Raw genomic sequence first — 24,424 nt, forward strand, 5'->3', positions numbered from 1 at the left:
AGTGAGTTAAGCTGTTCCAACACCAAGTTGCCTATAGGAGGCACCAGTTAGCAATCCAGCTGCTGTTAACTGCACTGATGGATCCTTCCAAACCCACTTCAAAGGCAGCCTCACTTAAGAGTATTTTGCAGCAATACAGCAGGCACATAGTTATATACTGACATTAAAATGTCAAGTATGAATGCAGCAAGCACCCATTTCGTAAAGGAATATTAGTTGGAGAGCTGTGGTGGGCTGCAGCTCCCTGTACTCAGTGGCCAGTTTGAATCTGACTATGTAGTCTGTTAAATAGCCCTTGATGAGTTTTAGACAAGATCTGCTTCAACATGTTGCCTTGTCATTTTAGTACAGGGGTCATTTATTCCTAATGTATTTCCACTATAACAGTTTAAATTATCGACGGGATCCAATTACGCATAGTCAGCTATGATTAATACTATTTAGTTATGTTTATCTGCACGTTGTTTGCGTGGTCTCATCAAGAGAAAGTCTTTGGTTTACCTTTTCAGAGTGTTTTGTATTATCCTAGCAGCCAGCCTGTCCTCACTAGAAAACAGCATGCATAATAGTAGGATGTTTTCCACTGGGTCCTTTCCCCAGACCAATTGAAACTCCAGAGCAAAATCCAAGGGCTGAAGCACTGGTTACATTGCCCAAAGAGATGCCTTTGGAAACGGTCTCCCTATGGTTAGTGATATCCATCCCAGATGGAACATGAAGAATTTACCACATAAAGTTCTGCAATCATGTTTTGAGCCTCCACACATGCAATCAACATTCCTAGAACATTAGCAATGTATACATTCTATGTATCATGGCTGAAAGAAGGATCACTTGTCATGGCAAGTATGCTCTGGCCCTGTGTGTCTGTCTGTCATCTTCTCCTCTGCCACCACATAGTGATGATGGGACACAAGCCTTTATGTGGATACGGGGAGATGACGACATTCAAAAATTCTGATCCTATAACGACTCTACATTACAGTTGAAATCTAATGGAATGACCTCAAGGATATAGAGGACAGTGTTGTGACTAAGCAATGGTAGTGAAGTTTCAAGGACAGAAACAGCAGGTCTGGGCTTGAAGCCATTATAATGGGAGATTCACTATGCTGCTATTTTATTTAAACATTTTTACCCTGCCTAGAATTCTGCCCTCAAAGGACCTCCAAGGCAGCTGCTTGTTAAAATAGAAACTTCCAAAATACATTCATTATTTCCTCAGCATCATTTCCCAAATACAGCTACTGAAGCACTTGATGGTGTTTCATCTGCATATTATGAGGGAAGACCTAACAACTGCAATCCGCAGTGGACAATGAGAAGGACCAGAGTAGTTATACAGAATAATGTTGATTGCTTGACTTAACTGTAGTATCTATTCCAGTATTTACAGAAGTGATGGTAAAGAAACTATATTGAATGGTAATTAACAGTGGTTATGGTTAAACTCAAGACCTTTGGTCAAAGGAGCTAGTAAATAAATGGAATTAACAGTGGTAGACCAATACTGTGCCCAGAGAAAAAAATGGGAATAAAAATCCGTCACATCTCTCTCCTGATGTCTAACATTTTCACATTCTACTTTGCTACTAAGCAGCCTTCAATACATATATAACATTGTTGGCCTTTGTTCCAGGCTCAAGTTTAGTTGTGACTGAAGTACAAACGCAAGCCAATAAAGATTTAGTTACTGGTTCAGCACACCTGTACTTATTACTTCAGATGTAGTTAAAATGGCACATTTAAAATGTATTCATATTATGGTAATTCATATAATTGGAATGTTGCAGCCTATGCTTAATAAAAAAAAACATATTAAACATAAAAGTTTACAACTTGCATAGGAACTTAGAACCTGGATTGGGGGAAGGAAAAATAACATATCAATCATGGATTATTACTTCATAGTGAAATAGAAATGTGATAGCATTTAAAATACAGACTTGTGCTGCTAAATTCCCCCTCTTTGGTCTCTTGGAGTTACCCAACTCAGAGCCTAGAAACTGGGAAGCTGCTGAACTCTGTACTGCTTGGGCTCTGCAGTTTTAATCACCATAAATGCAAACTGTCAGGGAACTCACCATTTAACAAACAATTATGCAAATACTGACCCTTAGCATTGTTGTTATGTTCTAAATTTTTATTGGCGTAATGCCACAATAAATGGTTCTGTTCTGTACTGACCCTTAGATCAAAAGGGGGGAAATGTGTTTCAACCACCATTTAAAAAGTTAGAGATTGGCTGAGCACAAGCATGAAAGAAAGCACCCTGAGGTGAACAGAAGGGTTGTTACCTCTCCCTACCCTCACCAGGATGTTTATCTTCACTGCTGGCTCTAGACTGAATTGCAGGGTTTAAGCAGTGGCCCTCCTTCGTGTCTGCTGATTTCAAGCTTGGGTAGGGAGCACTGATGCTTGGACAAACTTCAAGAGTGTATAAAAATCCTCTCAAGTATTTGTTTACATAGCCATATTTAATCATGGTCGGGGGCAGTCATGGACCACTACATGGCATTTTTAAATTCAAACCTGTACTCTGAACCAATGACCTGATTGAAGGGTGGAGAGAGTTCAGGTTCAACAGGAACTTTCAAATATTGGTTCACATTTTGGAAAACAGATGTTCAGTTCAGTTTTGAATTCTGGCTTTTTTACACTCTGATTCCCTGCTAATTCTGTCACTAAAATGCTGTAGTGCATCACGATATGGGTTATTGTAACCCTTTTCCTTCTGTGCTTCTAACTGCTAGTTTAAATGAACAGTGGTGTTTTAAATCCAAGTCTTTGACACTGGCCACCATTTTGTTATTATATATTTTTGAGTGTTCCTACCTGGTAAATGTAATATTCTTTTTATAATCTGGATGCTAAATAAAAACATTTCCCTTTGCCTAGCCCTTCTCTCTCTCTGTGTGTGTGTTTATGTTAAGAAAAAGCTTTACTTAGATGGAAGAAGTACAAGTTCGCCCATCCATCAAAAGACAACTTTTAAAGGAATTTATTGACATTTAAAAATATAAAAGACTTTGCCCTCTCAAGAGAATCACATTGAGTTTAAACAATGACGGTGTAGGAAAGGATTCTAGTTTCAGAGCCTGAAAACTCAGAAGAAAAAAGGAGATTTAAGGAAGAATGCAACCCAGCTAACGTTCTCACACACCCCTTTTCTCTTTTATAGCAGTTCATAAACACAATCCACGACTCTTCCCAGTTTCACCCTCTGCCATTCTACTCAGTGGTTCTTTCTAAAGGATAGTAAAACAGAAAGGACTATTTCAAAATTGTTCAAATTGTGCTCTTCACTTATGAGAATTCCTTTCTTTCTCCCTCATTCTGTGTGGTAATGCTATTCCACTCATGATCTTAATGGTTTTATCTATGAGGGAGTCTTATTTACTTGAGATCCATGAAACGAATGTCCATGATAAGCAGGAAGTTCTTGGGCAAAGGACGAGGCGCTGGTGAGAGCACTGTGAAGACCTGCCGCTCCAAATCCACTCCAGTGACTACAATGAAACCAGCCACACTAGTCTCAGAGATGTTCTCATCAGTACCATCAGCAGTACTAACACTTAACAGATGGTGTACCATGTCACGTCCAGGTGTAACTGGTACCAACTTGAGCTGGTTATCTTCTTGTGACATGCCCAGGGGCAGACATGAGTCAGGGATGGTGGGGGCTCCCACCTTGTATATCTTGACATCTGAGAACTTGACATCAAAGGCATGTGGGTAGAAGCATCCTCGGAAACCATAGAAGTATTCACGTATGCGTTCATCACGAAACTCCCGCCGGAAGTCCTTGGAACGCTCCACTACTCCACCTGACTTGGGGAGCAGCACGGTTCGAACGAAGTGAGGCAGATCCCGCTTCAGTTCATTGTAAAGGCGTTCCTGGTCCAACACTACTACAACATCAACTTCAAAGGCTGAAGCAGCATGTACAAGTGCCTGGTATCCAGATCCCTTCACCCACCCACAGGTATTGATGACACAGCCACTGACTGAAGCCCGACGGTTAACCTCACAGCGCTGGTTGAAGATATCTGCCAAGCGGGATGTGATCTGCATAGAGGAAGAAGTAGAAGCAAAACAAATTTAGAATACTTATAACATGGATTTGCTGCCCTAAAGTTTCTATGTCCTGCCTGTTTCAAAGGCAAAGAATTCAAGGTGTTTTACCATAAACTTAAAAAAAGGTTTTATGAACCTTTTATGAACATATGAAGCTCCCTCATACAGTGTCAGACCATTGGTCCACCTAGACAGGGCTGGTTCCAGGGTTTGAGGGACTGTGGGCTCAGAGTTTCCAGGGGGCCCCTGGGATCTTCTGTTCACTACCAGCCCCACACACATGCCCCAACTCCCTTCCCTCCCACACATGCTTCCTGCCTGCCTGTGTCTTTCCTCTGCCTGCTTGTGGGCTCTCCCACTGCCCATGCTCGCCACTGTCTGCAGCCCTTTTCCCAGTGGCTCTGGGTAGCTGGGGGCATGTTGAAGCGCTAGCAAATAAGTGAGTGTGTATGTGTGTGGGGATCCACAGCAGTGGGCCCTGCCAAAAGCCCTGGGCCCTGGCAGCTGCCCCACCTCAGCATGTGCTAATGCTGGCCCTGCACTTAGATAATATTGTACACTCTGATTGGCAAAGAGGCTTCAGAGACTCAGGCAGAGGGCTTCCTCACCCTGCCACTCTAGAACCTTTTATCTGGAGATGATGGGGTTGCATCTGAGAAATTATCCATGTAACACACATACTGTATCACTGAGCTATGACCTTCTTCCTCTTTTATTTTATTTACATTATTTATAGTCCACCTTTCTCATTGAAAGTCATGGTGGATTACACAGGGTAAATCAATACAATCAACATGATGGGGCATCTAACAAACAATGTAATAGGATCGGGATTGCAGAAATTTGAAACCAACCAGAAGCCTGAAACATAGTGTATTAACATGACATGTTAAATTATGCAGAAATTAAATCGCAGGCTAATACATATAGTAATAGATAGTATGTATCAAACACAGTCCCTTTCCCTTCATTAAAGAATTTTTCTGAACCACTGCATCGTAGTATAGCCCTATTACCTGTGTAAAAATGCCCTCCTGAATAATTTGGTTTTACATAGTTCGCAGAGTGCCAGGAGACTGGGAGCCTTCCTGACCTCATTAGGTAGACTATTCCATAAGGTCCAAGGTCACTAACTGCCTAATTGTGAACAGAATTAAGTGTGTTTAAGATTACTGAAGGAATAGATTCATAGCTTGGGGATACTGCTGGTTCCTAGCCTACGGTTCGAGGGCCAGGTCTCCTCTGTGGCACTTAGTGTCTTTCACCAGCTTCAACTGATACACCAGCTACAGCTGTTCTTCAGTAAGCAGAGATCTATGCTGTGATTACATCCGGGTTAGATTACTGTAATGCAATTTACATTACATGAAGTTTAGAAACTTCATTTGGTCCAAAATGCAGCAGCCAGATTATTGTCGGGGGACTGGATACAAGGATCATATCACCTCTGAGCTGAAATCAGCACTGGCTTACCATATGTTGCCCAACACAAATCAAAGTGCTGATTCTTACCTTTAATTCCCTAAAATGGTTTGGAACCCAGGCATTTGAACAACCATTTCCTTTCATACTGTCCAGCAGTTAAGATCTTTCCTTCCCTCAAGCCCTGCACTTCGTGCCCTTGCCTTCAGTTATGAGGCAGATGACATCTAGAGATAGGGCTTTTCCAGTAGTGGCACCTCACCTATGTATAAGCTTACCAACTTCCTGGTGGGGGCAGGCAAAAGACAGGTAGAGGGGAAGGCGCAATGCATGCACGACCTGCATACCGCCCTGACATCGCTTCCAGGTTTACCCGGAAGTTACGCAGACACTCTAGCAACCTCTGTCTAAACTCGATGAAACCCTTTGGCAGAGATTGCTAGAGCATCTGCATGACTTCCAGGTAAACCTGGAAATGACGTCAGCCCTTTATGCGGGGCACACATGCGTATCAACTCCCCTCCAGCCATACCCCCTCAAAGCTCCCGCCAGTGGAGCAAAGGGACCTGGCAACCCTACCGATGGAACACCCTTCCCCATTAGATTCTCCTGGAACCAACACTACTCTTTTTTAAGGCATCCAGACCAAAATGTTACTGTTTAAAAGATAAAGGTGTGCAAGCACTGGGTCATTACTGACTCATGGGGTGACATCACATCATGACAATTACTAGGCAGACTATATTTACAGGGTGGTTTGCCATTGCCTTCCCCAGTCATTTACACATTACCCCCAGCAAGCTGGGTACTCACTTTACCGACCTTGGAAGGATGGAAGGCTGAGTCAACCTTGAGCCGGCTACCTGAAACCGACTTCCGTCAGGATCGAACTCAGGTTGTGAGCAGAGCTTTGACTGCAATACTGCAGCTTACCACTCTGAACCATGGCTTATAATTAAGGGGTTGATCTTTGAGCACCATTTTTATAGTTTGTTTTTATCCTGATGTTATGCATTTTACACTGCTTAATGGTTTGTGTTTTATGCTTTGGCAGGGTGTTTAATGCTTGATTTTAATTAAATGTTGTTAATGTTTTGTTTTTATTATGATTTATTTTGGAAGCTGTCTCAGTCAGCTTCCATTGGAGTAGCAGAATAAAAATCTTCTAAATAACTAAATAAATACTGAAATAAATGACCTTAAGAAAACCTAAACCTACACAAGATAGGGCTGCAAATTCTTCACAGCTGGAATACAACTACATTCTAACCAAATTAACAGGATTAAATGATAAGAATAACTAGAAAAAACATATTGAATATATTTTCCTAGTACAGGTCTAATCTTATAGGTACAATACCAGGAACCCTGGAAAAACAACTCCACACTCCTAATGAATGTTTATGCTTTTATTTATGTCCACATAAAAAAAAAACAGGAAGCAAATGTATTATCAGGCTAAAGCTGATAACTTCTTCATCATGCATTATATAAACTCATGTGCATAAATGACTCCCCACTGTAATTTCCCAATTATAAAAACAAATAACAGACTAACAATCCATCTAAGCCACTAGTCTGTCTCTAAAAGTGACCAGCCAGATGTTGCATGTGAAATGCACAAGTACAGCTAGATGGTGATAGCCATCTCCTACTTGTCCTCACATATGGTAATTAGATGTGAACAATCTTTCATTTCCAACTACAATGGCTAATAATTATTGATGGACCAATTCTCCATCTGATAGATGATGATGATGATAATCATCATCATAAGTGAGAACACACAAGGACATGTGGGGTGAATTTCCCTGCCACTGGCACCCTCTACCCAGGAAAACTATGGTCCAGTTGTGCGGTCCAGTTGCACAGTGGGGAACCTGCAGGGACTTGCAAAGGCCACCCATTTTCTGATGTCTCAACTTCCCCACACTATTTCCTCTTTCCCTCCACTGTCAACCCCCAGATCCTCAACATTCCATGCTTCCTTCTGTCCTTCCTTCCTTCCCACCTTTTATCTGTCCCTCCATCTTCAGCTATAGTTATTAACTTCACTACAGCCCACCTTTCTGCACAACACTGACTTGTCTAAAAATCTATCTTGGCCCTTTGCAGGTCCATCCTCTGGATTTAAGTATCCTCAGGTTAGACTGACTTAGCTGTTAGAATATAGATAAGTGGGAATCCGCAAGGTCTTACAGTAGCAAGCAGCTAGGCCTAATTGAGTCATGCAAATCAGGTCATATCAAGTCTTCCAGTGACTGCTGTCAGGCCAAAGGTGCCAACCTCCACTTCACTCAGTGGAACAGGCTTCCTTGGGAGGTGGTAAGTGCTCCTTCCCTGGAGGTTTTTAAGCAGAGACTAGATGGCCATTTGTCAGCAGTGCTGATTCTATGACCTTAGGCAGTTCATGAGAGGCAGTTTATGAGAGGGAGGGCATCTTGGCCATCTTCTGGGCATGGAGTAGGGGTCACTGGGTGTGTGTGGGGGGAGGTAGTTGTGAAATTCCTGCACTGGGCAGGGGGTTGGACTAATGACCCTGGTGGTCCCTTCCAACTCTATGATTCTAAGAGCATATAAATTATTTTACTATTTTTGATAGAGGACAAACCATCGCTGAACATGCCAGCAGGATCACAATGGATGCAGAGGATAAGTACATCACACATGACTCCAAACCTCTTACTCACCTTATTATAGAGCTTGATGTTAGTACCAGGTGTGGTGGACCCAAAGTGATACACCAGAGGGGCCTGAACTGAGAAGCCTTCTTCAACATCTGCAGGACGCTCAATATAGAGAGCCCCCATAGTGCCTGGGATAGAGATTGAGCCTTGGCCTACATCTAGCTCTACAAAAGTGGGTCGGCGCCCTAAGCGCACAGCATAATTCAGTAGCAGGCGGCAAACAGTTGACTTGCCTACATCTGTGGGGCCCACCACCATGACCCGAGGTCCCCGTTCATCTTCACGTTCAGCTTGCCACCGCATCTGCTCCAGGGCTGTATGGGTGTTGAGGTACAGAAGCATGGGAGTGTCTTTGGACACATAGGCCACTTCAGTCCGGCCAGTCAGTTGTACTGAACAGCCATGCCAGGTGAAGACAGCCACTTTAGCACCAGCATCAAAGGTGAATTTCTTGTTGCGTGTCAGTTCAGTCCCGAAGATCTCCGCCATGCCTGTCAGGAGCTCCAGTTGGACAGTTTGTGAGGCTTCAACCTCAAAGCGGAGCTCTGTTTCCCTCTCTAGTTCAAACTTGGCCACCAGTTTCTTTTCATCCCCAGCTTCCTCTGCCATCTTGTTCTCCTTGCAACTGCTATGGGCATAAAATTGGGTCTCCTGTTAAGAGGAATGCAGAAGTATTTTGTTTTCTCTCACATGTATAAATCCAATTTATATACAACGGTTATGTTTGACAAAGTTACATAAAAACAGCCGTGTTACTTTCACATTTAGTACCTAACTAATGGCCATAATTGGGGCTGAAAAGGAATTTTCCTCAGATTGGTTAATAACTGTGAGGATCCGCCATCGTATGTTACTGGAATAAGCTCTCGACATTGTTTTATTTAAACTAGTCCTTGAATTGTACAAACACCACAAAAACACATTATTTGCATCTGTTCTCTGACTGTAGCACACTGGAACACAGGCATTTATCTGAAAGGGGGACTAATTGATGAAGTGACTGTCAGGTTGTGCTTGCAGCAGCCTGCCTTATAGGCAAGATGGTTAGACTTTAGGGCAGTGGTTCCCAACCTTTTTTTGACCAGGGACCACTAGGACTTTTATGTTCGGTGCAGGGACCCCAAGGTTCAAAATAAAAATCCCGAGAATTTGAAAATAAACTTTAACCATAACTGGTTCTTGTAGGTTATCCGGGCTGTGTAACCGTGGTCTTGGAATTTTCTTTCCTGACGTTTCGCCAGCAACTGTGGCAGGCATCACAGTTGCTGGCGAAACGTCAGGAAAGAAAATACCAAGACCACGGTCACACAGCCCGGATAACCTACAAGAACCAATGAACTCTGACCGTGAAAGCCTTCGACAATATTTTTAACCATAACTGTTAGTTAAACATTAAACTTAGAATAATATTTGAATATATTTTTTGTAATAGAGAACTTTTAATTGAAAATATTAATTTATTATGGGTTTGTAACTTTGTTTCACGGTCCTTAATTTAGTTCTCGAGGACCCCTGGGGGACCGTGGACCCCCAGTTGGGAACCAGTGCTTTAGGGGCAACGGACCCCTCCTCCCAAACTAAAGGTTAAGGCATTAGCAAATCTCTTGACTATAACAATTATTCTATTCACACACACACACAACTATTGCCTCTGAAGTGGTGGGGGGAGGGCAGACGACACATTTCAGAGGACCAGAATTAGCCCCAGAGCTGCCACCTGCCAACCTGAATTGCGGGACTACACTCATACACATTTGTTTCATTGGTCTTTAGGATTTATCTTTTGTATTCCGGGCAAGGGCATACTCTGAATTTCGTTTACACCAGTTAATTCACTCTTCCCCCCAATGATACACCGCTTTCCACCAAATCACTGCTGCTCCACTGCTTCAACCGCTAAGCAGCGGCCTACGGGTGAATGAAACAGGGCCATTCGTCGACCCCGTCCCCAGGAGGGCCCGGGGAAGAGGATGAGGGGCCGACCCGCCGCCGCCCTCGCCGTACTCCGCGCCACTCCAAGGCCTCAAGGCCGAGCGTCTCCATGGCAACGGCGCCCGACCCCTGGGGGGACAGAGGGCGGCCACCCACCTACGGAAACCGCGAGGACCTCGGCCGCACGAGCGCCCGGCAAGCTCAAGCGGCGGAAGTGCCGGCTGCTCCGGAAGTGAGGCGAAACGTTCGGCTGCGCATGCGCCTCTGGAACCGCCTGTGCCATTCAGGGGAGACGGATGGGCGTGGGTGCTCTTTGCTTGGCCTCTTGGGAAATGTAGTTTATTACCTTCACTCTCGCCTCTGATTTCTTCGTTGTGAGTTCCGCTGTCCAAATAATAAGGCAAGGATGCCCTGGACCAGTACGTTTTTCTTTTCCTGCTCCTTGGGGAACGATGGCTACCACCTTAAAGACTAACAAAAATATTTTCTGGTAGGGTAGGCGCTTTCGTTGGAAGTGTAAGGATGTGACTCTGGCCACCAAGACTAGATTAATTCATGCCATCGTATTCCCTATTACTATGTATGGGTGTGAAAGCTGGACAGTGAAGAAAGCTGATAGGAAGAAAATAGATTCCTTTGAAATGGGGTGTTGGAGGAGAGGGTTACGGATTCCGTGGACGGCCAAAAAAAAACAAATCAGTGGGTTCTAGATCCAATCAAGCCTGAAGTGACCCTAGAAGCTAAAATGACTCAACTGAGGCTGTCGTATTTTGGTCACGTCATGAGACGACAAGAGTCACTGGAAAAGACCGTCATGATAGGAAAAGTTGAGGGCAGCAGGGAAAGAGGAAGACCCAACAAGAGCTGGATTGACTCAATAAAGGAAGCCACAGCCTTCAATTTGCAAGATCTGAGCAAGGCTGTCAGAGATAGGACATTTTGGAGGACTTTCATTCATAGGGTCGCCATGAGTCGGAAACGACTTGACAGCACTTAACACACACACATGAGTTTTCGTGAGCCACAGCTCACTTCTTCAGAAGCTCATACCCTACCAGAAAATATTTTTGTTAGTCTTTAAGGTGCTACTGGACTCTTGCCCTTTTTGACTACTGCAAAGAGACTAACACGGCTACCCACTGTGAATTATCTTGATGGTTACGTCAGCGCCAGCGACGACCTTTCAGGCTGCCTATTGCTAAACTAATTGTACGATAAAGACACTTTCCCCCCTACCTGCCGTAGATTTTGCAAGAATTCAGACTGCGAGGTCATGGGTTCAGCCTTTTACAGGAGAGATGCAATAACACACAGCTTCCAGATGTTTCTGCACCCAACGCAATTGACCATGGCTTTCTAGAGAGCCGGTGAGGATGCCAAGAATGAGTCTGAGATGTTCTGAACATTGGCCAACTAATTTAACTATATAATATCAATGTTAATTCGATAAGAACTTTTATTTTCTTTTATGGTGGATCACTACCCAAAGGAGCCACCAACATGGAGGTGATAGATTCCTAGTGGGGATAAAACTGGACATGTGTATTGCACAGATTCAAAATGTGCTTGTAAGAAGAGTTGGCCGTTAAAAAGAAGGAAAGACTTAGGAGCCTTTCATTTATGAAGACATCATATAGTTGTGGAGTGTCACATGAATGTTATGTGGAATAACAGTTATTTAGGATTAAGACCTACCTAAATGATTTTCAGTCTACAGCAGCTGCAGGGATGGTATGTGACAGTTCACACTGATTTGTAGATGTGCAGCCATGACTTCAGCCAGTATGGTGTATGCTGATACTATGCAATAAAGTCTGCACCTATTGGCTTTTGGCTTCTTCTGATGGCATACATACAGAGGGGATGGTAAAGCTTTAGAGAACAGTGGCCATGGAAGCTAGACTTGGCGTTTCTGGAAACTATTAGAATAAAATTTTATGCAGAATTGTGCCTGGAGACAAGACTTGACCGAAGCCAACCTGTTATACCATATCACAGACCAGCCTCCTTTCCACCTCTGGATATCTACCTTCAATTGGTTCTCGTAGGTTATCCGGGCTGTGTAACCGTGGTCTTGGTATTTTCTTTCCTGACGTTTCGCCCGCAGCTGTGGCAGGCATCTTCAGAGGAGTAACACTGAAGGACAGTGTCTCTCAGACAGGAAAGAAAATACCAAGACCACGGTTACACAGCCCGGATAACCTACGAGAACCAATGAACTCTGACAGTGAAAGCCTTCGACAATATCTACCTTCAACCTTTTATATTCAGCATTGGTCTTTCAACTAGAAAAACTCCTGCCAGCTATCCTCTGTAACAAAAATACATTTTGTTTTTCTGAGGCTAAACCAGACATTAAATTTTAGTTTGTATGCTTTAATTTGTTAGCTACCTTGCTGGCCCTATGAGGGTAGAAAGGCAGAGTCAAAACCTTCTTAAATAAAATAAGTAAATCACTGCAACCTTATGCCCACAGATATCAATGAGCAAACTATTACTGATTTTTGTAGGACGGTTACACAGCCCGGATAACCTACAACAGTGGTTCCCAACCTTTTTTTGACCAGGACCACTAGGACTTTTTTGTTCGGTGCAGGGACCCCAAGGTTCAAAATAAAAATTCCGAGAATTTGAAAATAAACTTGAATCATAACTGTTAGTTAAACATTAAACTTAGAATAATATTTGAATATATATTTTTATAATAGAGAACTTTTAATTGAAAATATTAATTTATTATGGGTTTATAACTTTGTTTCACGGACCTTAATTAAGTTCTCGCGGACCCATGGGGGTCCGCGGACCCCTGGTTGGGAACCAGTGACCTTCAAGAACCAACCAACTCTGACCGTGAAAGCCTTCGACAATATTTCTTACTGATTTTAATGGTTCAAAGTCGTTCATAGCTACCCTTCTGAAACGTGCCTAATTTTTATCCCTGAACTTGCTTTAGGAAAGGCGGAGAGATGTGGGGAGCCCATCGGTCTCTTCTTGGGCAGGTATGGATGGGGGGACGGGCACGGATGAACAATGACGGTGCTTCTGGTCGCTCAAGGTTGAGGAACATTGATGATCTGGAGGCTTCATGTAGGGTTTGCTTGGGGCGCCCCAGGCGGAGTTTCCTGCAGGCTGCTTGGGGGTTTGGGGGGGACTGAAAGGAGCGCATCGGAGTGATGTTGCAGATTCCCAGCCCGTGACCCTCAGCTTCGTCTCTCTCCTCTCGCCCTGCGTCAGAGGGAGGCAACGCACGGGAGGTTTTGCCTCTATCTGGAGGCACGTCCCCCCCATCTGAATCCCCCAAAGTCGGCTTGGGGGCTGGTTGTTGAGTTTTGAGGATGCGGGTGGGGCCAACGTGCCTGCAGAGAGGGGCCAAGCCAAGGCAAAACCCACCTACCCACCCCCCGGGGCGTTTCCTCCCCCGGCGCGCGATCCGGGCTGGATCACCTGCGCGTCTCTCTCCATCCCTGGGGCGCGTCTCTCCCCCTCTTCCCCCCCCCCACTAGACCGACCCACCGGCTCCCCGTCGCCCCCGGCCCCGCCGTACCTCCGGCCCCGCCGCGGGAGCCTCCTCCGCCGGCCCCCCCCCTCCTTGATCCGTGTCTCCGGCCTCGCTCTGACGTCGCGGGAGGCTGGCGGGGTGGGGGGAGCGGAGGGATGACTCACAATGTTATGATGCGGTCCCACCAACCCCCCCCCTCCCTCCCCCCCCAGCCACAGTCGGCTACAGACGGAGCCCCAAAGCGGCCCTCCGGCTGCCTGCGAGCTGCGCTCCCCCCCCCCTCCGCGCCACCCCCTCGCCCAGCCGCTGCGCAGCGCCCGGACGGCGCCACCCCCGGGGGAACCGGCTTCCAGGTGAGCGGCGCCGCTTGGCCCCCGGCCCCCCATGCACGTGGGCAACTCGGGCGGCGGTCAAGCCGGCCTTTCCTGGTCTTCCGCGCCCGCGGCCATGTGAGTCGGACTTTGGGGGCATTGATGCGCGCGGGGGGTGGGGGGTGGGTTTTTTTGCAGGGGGTCTGCCGCGCGCTCGATGCGCCTTTTCCCCATCCGAATTCTCCACGCTCGCGTGGAGAATTCGGATGGGGAAAAGGCGCATCGAGCGCGCGGCAGACCCCCTGCAAAAAAACCCACCCCCTGCAAAAAAACCCACCCCCTGCAAAAAAAAAACCACCCCCTGCAAAAACCCCCACCCCCGGCCTCTGCGGGGATGAAGGCGCGGACCCCCCATCTGGCCGGGCTCCTCCCACTGTCCCTTAACCCCCCCTTCCCCACGCGTCCTTGCTCGGGACCGAGCCGGGGGAGGGACGGGGGGGCGTCCACGCAATGCCGGCTGCGCGGGCTCCAGCTGCGATGCCGGCGGCCGCCTCGGCCCGGGACCCGGCCTCCAGGACCTGGGGTGGACGGCGGCTTGGACGCACCGCGTCTACACTCGGCGGCAGGGCGGGCGGGGGCGCCGCTGCAAAGCCGTCGGGGCGCGGGGGGCTTCCGAAAGCCCGCCTAGGGGGTGCAACGCCGCTCGGTGCCGGGAGAGGGCGCGCTGTTACGGAACGGGTGTTACGGAACGGAGGCTTTGGATGGAAACGGGACGCCGAAGGCCCGGTAGGGGGCGCGCTCGCGGGCGCAATAAGGAACGGGTTGCGGGGCGCGTGCGGGGAAAAGGAACCCCACCGGCCGCTGAAAGGCCACTGGGCGTTAAGGCAGCGTGGTGCAATGGTTTCGGGGCTGCCTTGGGCGAGTCGTCCCCTCGCAAGATGCGTTCGCGCATGACGGAGTCACGTGTAGCAACACATGCACGTTGATCATGTGGGAGTGGGACAGCTAAGGGGAAAGAGCCATTTTTAAAACCGCGCAGGCGTTCCCAGGAAGAGGGTACTGTTATTATTAGGTGGGAACCTCGCAACAAGCGTTTTCAGGATGCGATTCTAGACCTAACAGGTTGGAAGTAAATCCCATAGAATTCAGTTTGGGCTGCAGCTACCACATATAAACACGACCTTATAAGACTAAATTAGTTTACTAGGTTTTTGCAAAGATACGTTCGTTGGACAGACCAGGAAAGCAATGTAAATACATTTCCTCTGTTAATTTCTCCTCGCAAGAATCGTGTAAAATTACTGGAACAACAGGTTGACTGGGGATTTGAATCCTGCGTATTCAAAATTGCTTAACACAGATTAATATTCCTTTGACTCTGTAACCTATTTTGGAACCCAACTGGCATGTTAATAAGGCAGAGACCCCTCCCACACCGTTTTTTCCACTGCACGTTTAGAGTTGGATTTGAGAATCCTGCTATCCTATAAACAATTTCCTAGGAGTAAGCTCCATCGAGTACAATGGGATTTACTTCTGAGCAGCCGTGTTTAGAATTGCCCTGCTGCAATCCACAGGACTAATTTTGTGTATGGAACGGGGCCAATGGTAATTATCCCAGAATGATCCATTCATGCAGCTCTCTATTCTCTACAGTGCACGTGATGACTTTCTACCTCCAAAAGGGATTCAGGTCATCTTCCCAAAGGTCTGACATACAGAGAACATGAAGGAATTATTTAACTCACAATATTTTTATCTGCTGATTTATTGTTTTATTGTTGAGTTGAACATTTATTTATTTATGGCCTTTTAAATCCTTCTTTCTCCACATGGACTCAAGGCGGCCTACAATGTTATTTAAACACAATAAAAATTGATACATTTAAAACCATACATTCAAAACTGACAATTAGAAGCTGTGTGTATGTACAAAGTGCCATTAAGTTGCAACTGACTTATGGTGACCCCAGCAAGGGGCTTTACAGGCGAGTGAGATGCAGAGGTGGCATGCCATTGCCTTCCTCTGCAGAGTTTTATTAGAAGTTATACCATATACCTTTCTCAGCCACCCAGACAACTTATTTGGAAACACTCTTCTAAACAATTTCATTGTACAATGGTCTGGAATGCCATATGTGTGTTTTACTTGTTTTATTCTATTTTCTGTAAATTACTCCAAGCAAAATATACGGAAAAGGAACTAAGAAATGGCCTTAAATGAATTTTTTAAGGGCTGCTCCCTTGCTGGATAATTGTTTGCCATTTTCTCTCCATAGGTGACTTCCCTTTCAGTCTGGTTCTCATCTGGGGGGGCCCTGGCAGTGCAGCCCCCCCAAACTTCACTTTTCTGAAACACGGCTCTAGCCAACCTGCTTCGTTGCTTCACTTGCGACCGCCTGTGCGGAGGCTGCACGGCACCTGCCCCTCCACCTCGACAGGGCATCGTTCTTCAGCCTGTCATGCCCAGCTGTGAGCCGGTACCACCTGCCGCCTATCTCCCTACCAAAACCTTCCGCAGTTATCTGCCTCGGTGCCAGCGAACATACAGCTGTGTCCACTGCCGGGCACATTTGGCCAAGCACGATGAGCTCATCTCCAAGGTCTGTAAGCTCCTGCTTCATGGTGGCAAACTTTAATGGCAGCTTAGTACCTAACTAGATTACTGGCATTGTGTGGTTACCCATTGTAGTGCCAACTCTGGGCCTTAGTAGGCCCTTCTTACAGCAGTACCTTTTGGGGCTATTTCAACAGCGCTACAGACACAGTCTGACCTTTCTCATATCAGAGATCTCTACCTTAAGCAAGATGGTTGGGTTTGGGAGGGGGTTAAACAACCTTTTAAGGGAGACGGTTATAACTCCTGTACTTTATCTCCACAGTCCTTCCAGGGGAGTCATGGTCGCGCCTATCTTTTCAATTCTGTGTGAGTGTCCTCCTGCAATTGGTTTTTTTTGGGGGGATGGGTGCAACATGGGAAGAAAGCAGGAATACAGGGATATGTTTTTGCTTCATATTTGAAAAAAGTAACAGCTGCTATAGATCATTATTCTGTAGGGCAAGGGGAGGATTTCAAAATGATGGGATCCTGTTCCAAAAGTGAAGCTACCCAAGAGTGATTTAAGTGTCCTTGAGGAAGGATATACATGATGGCATGTAGACCACTGAACAGAGCTCTGCTTGAGCCAGGGTTCAGCGTGCTGAGCTCTGGGACATATGAAGGGATAAAACAACAACAAGTCTGGATCCACACAAAGAACTTTCTCCAGAACTCAGCAGACATTATAACCATTATAGGCAATTGCTGACATGTTTGTAATGGCCTATGGCTACATGCAATTAAAACTTATTCATTCATAACTGAACAGACGCAATCTGGGATTAGAGATAAGGGCTTCCGAATCAGTAGGCGTGGCTTTTAAGCAGTCTTTGGGATAGTTTTCAGAAATAAAACAAATTCAGCAAAAATGAAGCCTTTCTGAAACCCTGTCTCCATTCCTGTGGCCTCACTGCCATTTCCCAACATACCACCATTTCCTCCTGTGCCTTAACATCATCCTGCTGAACTCATGACAACACGTTCAGGCCATTACAAAGGAATTCCCAGCATCTTGCTTTGTGTCATCTTAGCTTTCTCTCTTGGGTGCTGTTCAGTTACTGAGAGGATGACATTTTCCTGACTTTCTAGCATGATCTACTGTTGATCTGAAATTCCTAGTGCTAGGAACAGTTCTCCCCCGACCCAGTGATTAATCAGAATATCAATACCGTGTGCCTTAATTATTTCCCTTCAGGTTTAACTTCCTACTGTTCCTTCTCCAGCTCTTTTGAAGCATCATTTATTAGCTGTGCAAAATGAGGGCATGATTAATCCTGCCTCAATGCACAGAGGATTCCTGATTGCTCCTCTGACTTACAGTGCTGTGATTTGTACAATGCACGCACGCACACACAGCTTGTGATGCAGGAGACTTCCCAGGTGCCTCACTATATGCCATGGTTTTAGCAGAGAAAAACACGATCCTTTCCTTCTCTTCCTCGTTTTTCAGTGGCTCTTGCAATGAGAGGGCCTAGCTCCAACTCAGTCAAACTATGTCATAGGGATTTAGCATTACTATACTGTGGTTACTGAATCCAATCCAGCACACTGTTGTTTTGGAATGATTTTTGCCTCAGATATAGTTGCACTTCTCTCAGTAGTAGGAACTTATGGGACTGGCAACAGCAAGAATCCAATTGACTAAGTTCTCTGGGAAAAGACTAAACAGCCTATATTTTACAGTTCATGGGAAGTTCTTGTGAATATTTCATGTTAGTTATTGACTAATCCTTCACTTTCAATAAAGGTAACAGCATTTCATAAATAACATCTAATTAGATGAACTGTTCATTTCATGTTTGTCCAGATAAGGACAAAACCAGGTGAAGGTCATGCTGAAGAACGCAAACAATAGAGGAATCAGCTAAACAACTGATGCAGAAGAGCTTATTCCTGCTTCTCTGAGTTTGAAGGGTGTGAAACTTCCAATTTAACCACCTGTACATAGCTCAGAAAGAAATGCAGTTCTGGTAGCTTTCATCTCAGTGCAAGGTCTACTTACTAGTAGGTGTGAAGTCACTGATGGACTGGAGAGACCAAATCATACCAGGTTTGACCTTTTTTTCATCACGCCCCCTCTCCTTCAAAACCTATTAATTTCAGGTCTCTGGAGAAAGTAGCTTTTTCCCACTGGATATCAGGTGGAAGTCATGACAGAAGGTAGCCAGTCTTTTGGTTACCCTTGACCCTAATATTCTAGGAATACTGTTCTGCAGCCTTCTTTTATCTTGGTCTCCTGCTCTCCCATGCTAACAGGGCACCAGATCTGTGGTAAGAGACTGTCATGATGATCAGAATCACCATACTTTGAAGAGATGCTGGTGTTCCTTGTGATAAAAAAATGACTGCTCTTGATTTCAACTAGATTCGGCTAATAGGGAGGCCTTTATTTGTATCCATCTGTGGCTGGCTTGAAGACTATATTTAGTTTATAGAAAATGTCACTAAAGGCATTTCCTTGCAAGTCGGTGCTGACTGAACACCCCACATTTCAGCTGACCATGCAGTAAACTTCAAGAAAACTTCTATCACTGCTGCGCGGATCCTTGCTGTGGCATCTGTTACAGCTGAATATGCAACACCAACTCTGGCATGAGAAAAAGAAGCAAGGTCTTAACTAAAATTGGGTATGGGTGCCTGAGTGCTCTCTCTTATCCAGACACCAGTGTGGCAATTTGCAATGATTCTTCAGCGCAGCATGTGTGTTCTACTCTTCACATTCTTAGGAGGGTTCACTGTTCTGTAGGTACTTCTGGCTATTGGAGGCTGCTGTGCAATTGAATTCAGAATACCTCTTTTGCTCTCAATGCTCTTATCATCACATTTCTATCTGAGCGGCTGATATTTTTTAAACATGCAAATTATCATGGCATAACATAGTTTGATTGTGATACTTCAGTGCCTTAAGAAAATATTTGCTTAGCAGGTTTTGACCTGGAAAATGAAAATATTAAGTGTTCTGATATTACGGTAATAATCAAAAAGTGTAAATTACTGTATATTACAGCTGCTGAAAACTTCCCATAAATTAGTCTCATAATTATTCATAAATTAGTTCCATAAATTACTGCACCAGCAAAGTTTAATAGAATTTGCATTTCTTTTGTAGCTTTTGTGTGTGTGTGCAAAAGTCTTAGGACAGAAGACTCCCCAGCAAGTTTTCTGTGATCTCCCTAGAAAGTAGAGGGGAGGAGGGTGCAACAGTGAGAAGGATAAAAGGAGAGACTGTGCCCTGTAATTTCTTTGGCTACAGGGTTAACGTGGGCTGCGGTCCAGCTGAACAACGCCTCTTGCTCACTGGTCTCCATTCAGTTGCTGATATTTTCTGTGAAAGCTGCAAGACTACACTGGGCTGGAAATATGTGAGTACTGGGTATAGTTAGCTTACATCTGTAGATAATACAGCCTATTCAAAACAGGATTCTTGCAAACCCTTGGCAGGTGTGAAAACACTACCCCAGTTGGAAGAACAGCCCACTCATACTAACCCTGAGTCGTTTAGAGTCTCAGATGAGGACAGGCGAGACCAAGGTTCAAATCTTCACTTTGATATGAAGCTTACTAACGGCCGTAGCTGGGGGGTGGGGGAGTAGGGCAGCCGCCGCCCCTGTGGCATGCAGAGAGGGTGGCAAAACTGCCTCTCCTATCTGGCCCGCTCCTTCCGTAGGAGAGGCGGTAATCTTAAACACTGTTACATCCTTCTGAGACTATTGAAGTCAATGGGCTCAGAAGGGTGTAACTCTTCTTAAAATTGCACTGTAAATCACTTCCTCTTAGCCTAATCTACCTCCCAAGGTTGTGAGGTTCAAATGGAGGGGGGGGAGTATGTATGCCACCCTGATCAACTTGAAAGAAGAGTGGGATAAAAAATGTGACAGGCAGGTAAATAGATGGCCCAGGTAAGCCTGATCTTGTCAGATCTTGGAAGCTAAGCAGGGTGAGCCCTGGTTAGTATTTGGATGGGAGACCACCAAGGAATACCAGGGCTGCTGTGCAGAGGAAGGCACTGGAAAACCACCTCTGTTAGTCTCTTGCCATGAAAACCCCAAAAAGGGGTTGCCATAATTTGGCTGCGACTTGATGGCACGTTACACACACACACACACAGCTAAATAGATTAAGGCCCTTGTCAGAACCATGGGGCATTACAGATGCCAGTCTCCAGCTATCATGCTATTCCTAATGGAAATTCTGATTCTACCCATGCTGTAATTGTTGGTTGCATTGCTTCACTTACAATCATCATGGGGGGCAACTCTACATTTGAATATGGGTGCGGGAGGAGGGAGAGGTCAATAGATGGCCAAAGCAAAAGGACTCATGTCTCCCAATTTCCTCATTTGCCAGGAACAAGCCTTCGAGACCAGCCAGAAGTACAAAGAAGGGAAATACATTATTGAGATGTCACACATGGTGAAGGACAATGGCTGGGACTGAAGGGGAATTTGGGTGACCCCTTCCCCTGCAGCATGCCTTGCCCTTTCCTAATTCCACTGCCATAGCTGGCACCCTGGCACAACTAACCCTGCTCCCTCTTTCCATGCCCCTAGGCTCCTGCACAGCATCACCCATGGGAGTGGCGATACCAGGACCCATCTCCCAAACCTCTTGTACCTTCTGAAATGCCGGATTCACAGTTTGGAGGATCTCCCCATAGTAAAAGGGAAAGTTCAGAGTTAAGGGACCCAATTTGAGGATTTTGTATTGGATTCTACTTGACCTGTATGGGGTATGCCGCTCTCATTTCTAGCACCTGTTGGGTGGGACAGATATTAGAATTCCTAAGGATACTCCTGGAAGCACACTTGAACTCTATAGAGTCCACTGTATATGGAAAATACAATGCTGCTTTCTGGAATGGGGCAGAAAGAGCTGTGAGTATAGGGCAAATTCTTGGGGAGGGGCCATAGCTCAATGGAGGAGCGTATGCTTTGCATGCAGGAGGCTGCATGCAGAAGGACCAACCTTTGGTATCTGAAAGAGGACCAGGGCAGACCTCTGCCCAAAGCTCTGCAGAGCCACTGCCAGGCAGAGGTGACAGTACGGGCCTAGGCTGACCGATGCTTTGACTCAGCATAAGGCAGCTTCGTATGTTCATGTACTCCTCTCCTATTTTGGAGGGGGGTTGTATTGTAGAGGGAAATGTATGTCAGTCGAGCAGTGCTGGACAGAAAAGGGTGGAAGTAAAGTAAATTGCTTCCAACAGGGACAAACTTTGTCCTCTAGGTAGAGGACCCATGAGCAGTTCCTCCCAGCATGGGGCCATGGTAGTTCACATTCCCCTTCACCATTCCCTTTCCCAGACACTGCCGTGGTATTTCCCCCCAAGTCTTCGCAATGGAGTCTGCGGGTTTTGTTTTTGTTTTCGGGTTGCTGTGTGCTTGTGATCCCCAGGCACTATCATTCCCCGCACCCCTCACCCTACATGGAAAAGGGTGGGGGTTGGATGTGGGCAAAGCCTCAGCACTGTCACCAGCGCAAGATTTTTTTTTGTACAATAAAGATGTTTTATATTTAAGAAGAAAAAGGAACCATACTCCTACCAGCCTCTATCGTCCTTGCCTATTCACAAGAAATAGGAATAGTTTGGTATATTTCAACAGCAGGGACTTGTTTCAGATAAGTACAGAATACCAAGGTAGCAGATGATTTCCTTAACTTAGTACTGTCTACAGAGTTCTTAAACAGACAGCAGCACCATCTGAATGGGCATCTGGTAACCAAATACAACATAATATGCCCGCCAACAAGTTATCTCCCATTTGCAACTGGAAGAACAGAAATGTGTGCACAACTCACTATAGTCCAGTAACAGTGCAATCTAAACCTGGCGAGTCCTTTTAAGCTTACTGACTTCACTGGACTTAGAAGGGTGTAACTCTTCTTAGGATTGAACTGTAAACTGCTCACACATCTGACCTTATGCCAGCAATTTATCATGTGCTTTTTGCTTCTAGACTGAGCAAAAAAAACCTTTTCCTACAGACTTTACCATTTATCAGCAATCAACCAAATCTACTAGAACACATGCCCAATCAAGAAGACCAACAAAGTGAATTTGGCATATGAACTAAGTCCAGAAATTGATGTTGAATACATTCATGTGTAAAATAGGGTGGATGGACACTTCTTCACTTGTTACAGGGACTACTGTGAGGAAGGCATTATAACTGCACACTTACATGCATCCCTTTTACTTTACATAACAGGGACCCATAACTTCCTCCAACCTCTGCCAATAAATGGGTGATATGGAGGCTTCATGCTGCTGTGGCCACCCACCCAATGCCCTTTTTACATTGCACTGCTTGGGTTGGGCTCTGACAGTAGCACAATGTGAAAAGAGCCTCGGACAGGGGCTGTGCCCAGAGTGTCAGGAGCCCCTTTGCTCTCTCCACCTTTCCATGCTAAAACCAGAGAATCACTTCCTCTCTGCTTTCAGGAACACCCAGGCAACTGGGGTTTATTTAACTGTGTCAATGTCTTTTCTTTAGAGAACTCTGTGAAAAACTGTCCAACCTAATTCAACTCATTCACTTTAGTCTTCATCCAGCAGGAGCGTTTGAGGCTTCTGGGAAGACTGCTCTGAATTCCACCTAGAGAGAGAGAGAGAAAGGAATAATAAAGGGAGGCAGGATAACTTCTCCTTATTGCTGACCTGCTGTCTGGTGCCATGCCCACCAAGTCTTCCCCTAGGGCAGTGTGGGAAGGTTTTCTGCTGAGGCTGATTTAAAATATCATTTATGACTAGTGAGATACAAATCCCTGTTCTACTTGCTCACTTGACTCACACCACTCAGCTTGAGCCAGTTCACAGATGGGACCAGTCTTCCTTCTAATGCAAGAAGAGCATCTCCTTCCGTCAGCTACAACCAGAAAGCTGGGCTCAGCTCTGCCTTTCATCACACACTCTTTGGCAAATTCATTGGTCTGCATGCACTTTACCTGTCTATATCAAGATGGGATATAACATCAGCCACTAATAAGACTCATGTGTTCATACTGTTTCTCAGTGTAGGTTCAAGGCTGTGCTACTCATCTCTCAAACAGCATTTTTGTTCTGTGTCCTACATGTGGAAATATAGAGGGATTTGAGATTGTCATCTACATTATGAAACTGGGAAAACTGAGGCAAGTCTTGCTGTGGAAGTGACTTACACTTTACACTCACGTCATCAGGCCAGAAGTACAGTTAAGAATAGAAACCAGGTTTCCTGACTCCATGATTGTTATGGGAGCTATCATTTAATCTTCACTATGCTTAATATGTGGCAGTTCATTTCCATTTACAGACCATTCCTAAATTATGTGTGCCTCCTGGTGGCCAAGGTGCTGCACTTCTCCATTTATTAATGCTCTTTGCCAACCAAGTATAGCAGCATATATGTTGGGGTTCTGAAGTGCACATCATTCACCACAGAGGCTGCAAATATAGGCACATTTGCTTGATCGGAATAATGCATACCAATTGCCAGATTCAGATTACCGTGACATTTTTCAAATGCTGCACTGCCTGTTTGACTATCGTTTTACACACTTTATGGGTGGAAGCATCTCTTGACCTGATCTCTTGATCTCACACTTTCACTATAAATGCCATAGATATCATCATAGGACTTGAGCAGGAAACTTGGGAGAAATTGTTTTATCTCAGCAGGTAAAAGCTAAAATATTGTAAACCCTGCTGACCTTCAGAGTAAAGACATTCTTTGCCCCTCTTCCCAAAACTCATAGTAAATAATAAGGAACATGATGGCAAACCAAGGTACAGGTGCCAGAAGTTGATTTTCCATGGTAATGAATACAGCAAGATGAAGCAGGGATCTTGCACCCCACTGCCTTAAACAAAAATCCTTTGCTCCATCACAAAACAAGGCATTGGAATGTGATTTATGCA

General features: G+C 45.4%; 3 protein-coding genes across 3 annotated transcripts in view; 1 reads left to right on the forward strand and 2 right to left on the reverse strand.

The window, feature by feature from the left end:
- The window catches only part of SELENOH (selenoprotein H), a 416,044-nt gene that overhangs the window by 152,101 nt on the left and 239,519 nt on the right, over positions 1-24,424 (reverse strand). The gene's annotated exons all lie outside the window — the stretch shown is intronic.
- Positions 3,321-8,823, reverse strand: CLP1 (cleavage factor polyribonucleotide kinase subunit 1). Its single transcript, XM_056850820.1, has 2 exons — positions 8,190-8,823; positions 3,321-4,068 (listed from the first exon to the last, which is right to left on the reverse strand). The coding sequence occupies exons 1-2, from the start codon at positions 8,793-8,795 to the stop codon at positions 3,397-3,399; spliced, it is 1,278 nt and encodes a 425-aa protein (XP_056706798.1). The 5' UTR covers positions 8,796-8,823; the 3' UTR covers positions 3,321-3,396.
- On the forward strand, positions 16,212-21,336 carry YPEL4 (yippee like 4). Its single transcript, XM_056850827.1, has 4 exons — positions 16,212-16,531; positions 16,811-16,854; positions 19,781-19,889; positions 20,875-21,336. Exons 1-4 carry the CDS (start codon positions 16,391-16,393, stop codon positions 20,962-20,964), a joined length of 384 nt encoding a protein of 127 aa, XP_056706805.1. The 5' UTR covers positions 16,212-16,390; the 3' UTR covers positions 20,965-21,336.

Source organism: Euleptes europaea, chromosome 6, assembly GCF_029931775.1.
Source record: "Euleptes europaea isolate rEulEur1 chromosome 6, rEulEur1.hap1, whole genome shotgun sequence".
Lineage (NCBI taxonomy): Eukaryota > Metazoa > Chordata > Lepidosauria > Squamata > Sphaerodactylidae > Euleptes > Euleptes europaea.

Bases quoted from the DNA above. Each gene is read 5' to 3' on its own strand.
- CLP1 (XM_056850820.1), bottom strand. From the start codon at position 8,795: ATGGCAGAGGAAGCTGGGGATGAAAAGAAACTGGTGGCCAAGTTTGAA. The intron at 4,069-8,189 runs GTGAGTAAGAGG...TCCTCTATGCAG, and splicing joins ACATCAAGCTCTATAATAAG to ATCACATCCCGCTTGGCAGA.
- YPEL4 (XM_056850827.1), top strand. From the start codon at position 16,391: ATGCCCAGCTGTGAGCCGGTACCACCTGCCGCCTATCTCCCTACCAAA. The intron at 16,532-16,810 runs GTCTGTAAGCTC...TTATCTCCACAG, and splicing joins ACGATGAGCTCATCTCCAAG to TCCTTCCAGGGGAGTCATGG. The intron at 19,890-20,874 runs GTGAGTACTGGG...CTCATTTGCCAG, and splicing joins CTACACTGGGCTGGAAATAT to GAACAAGCCTTCGAGACCAG.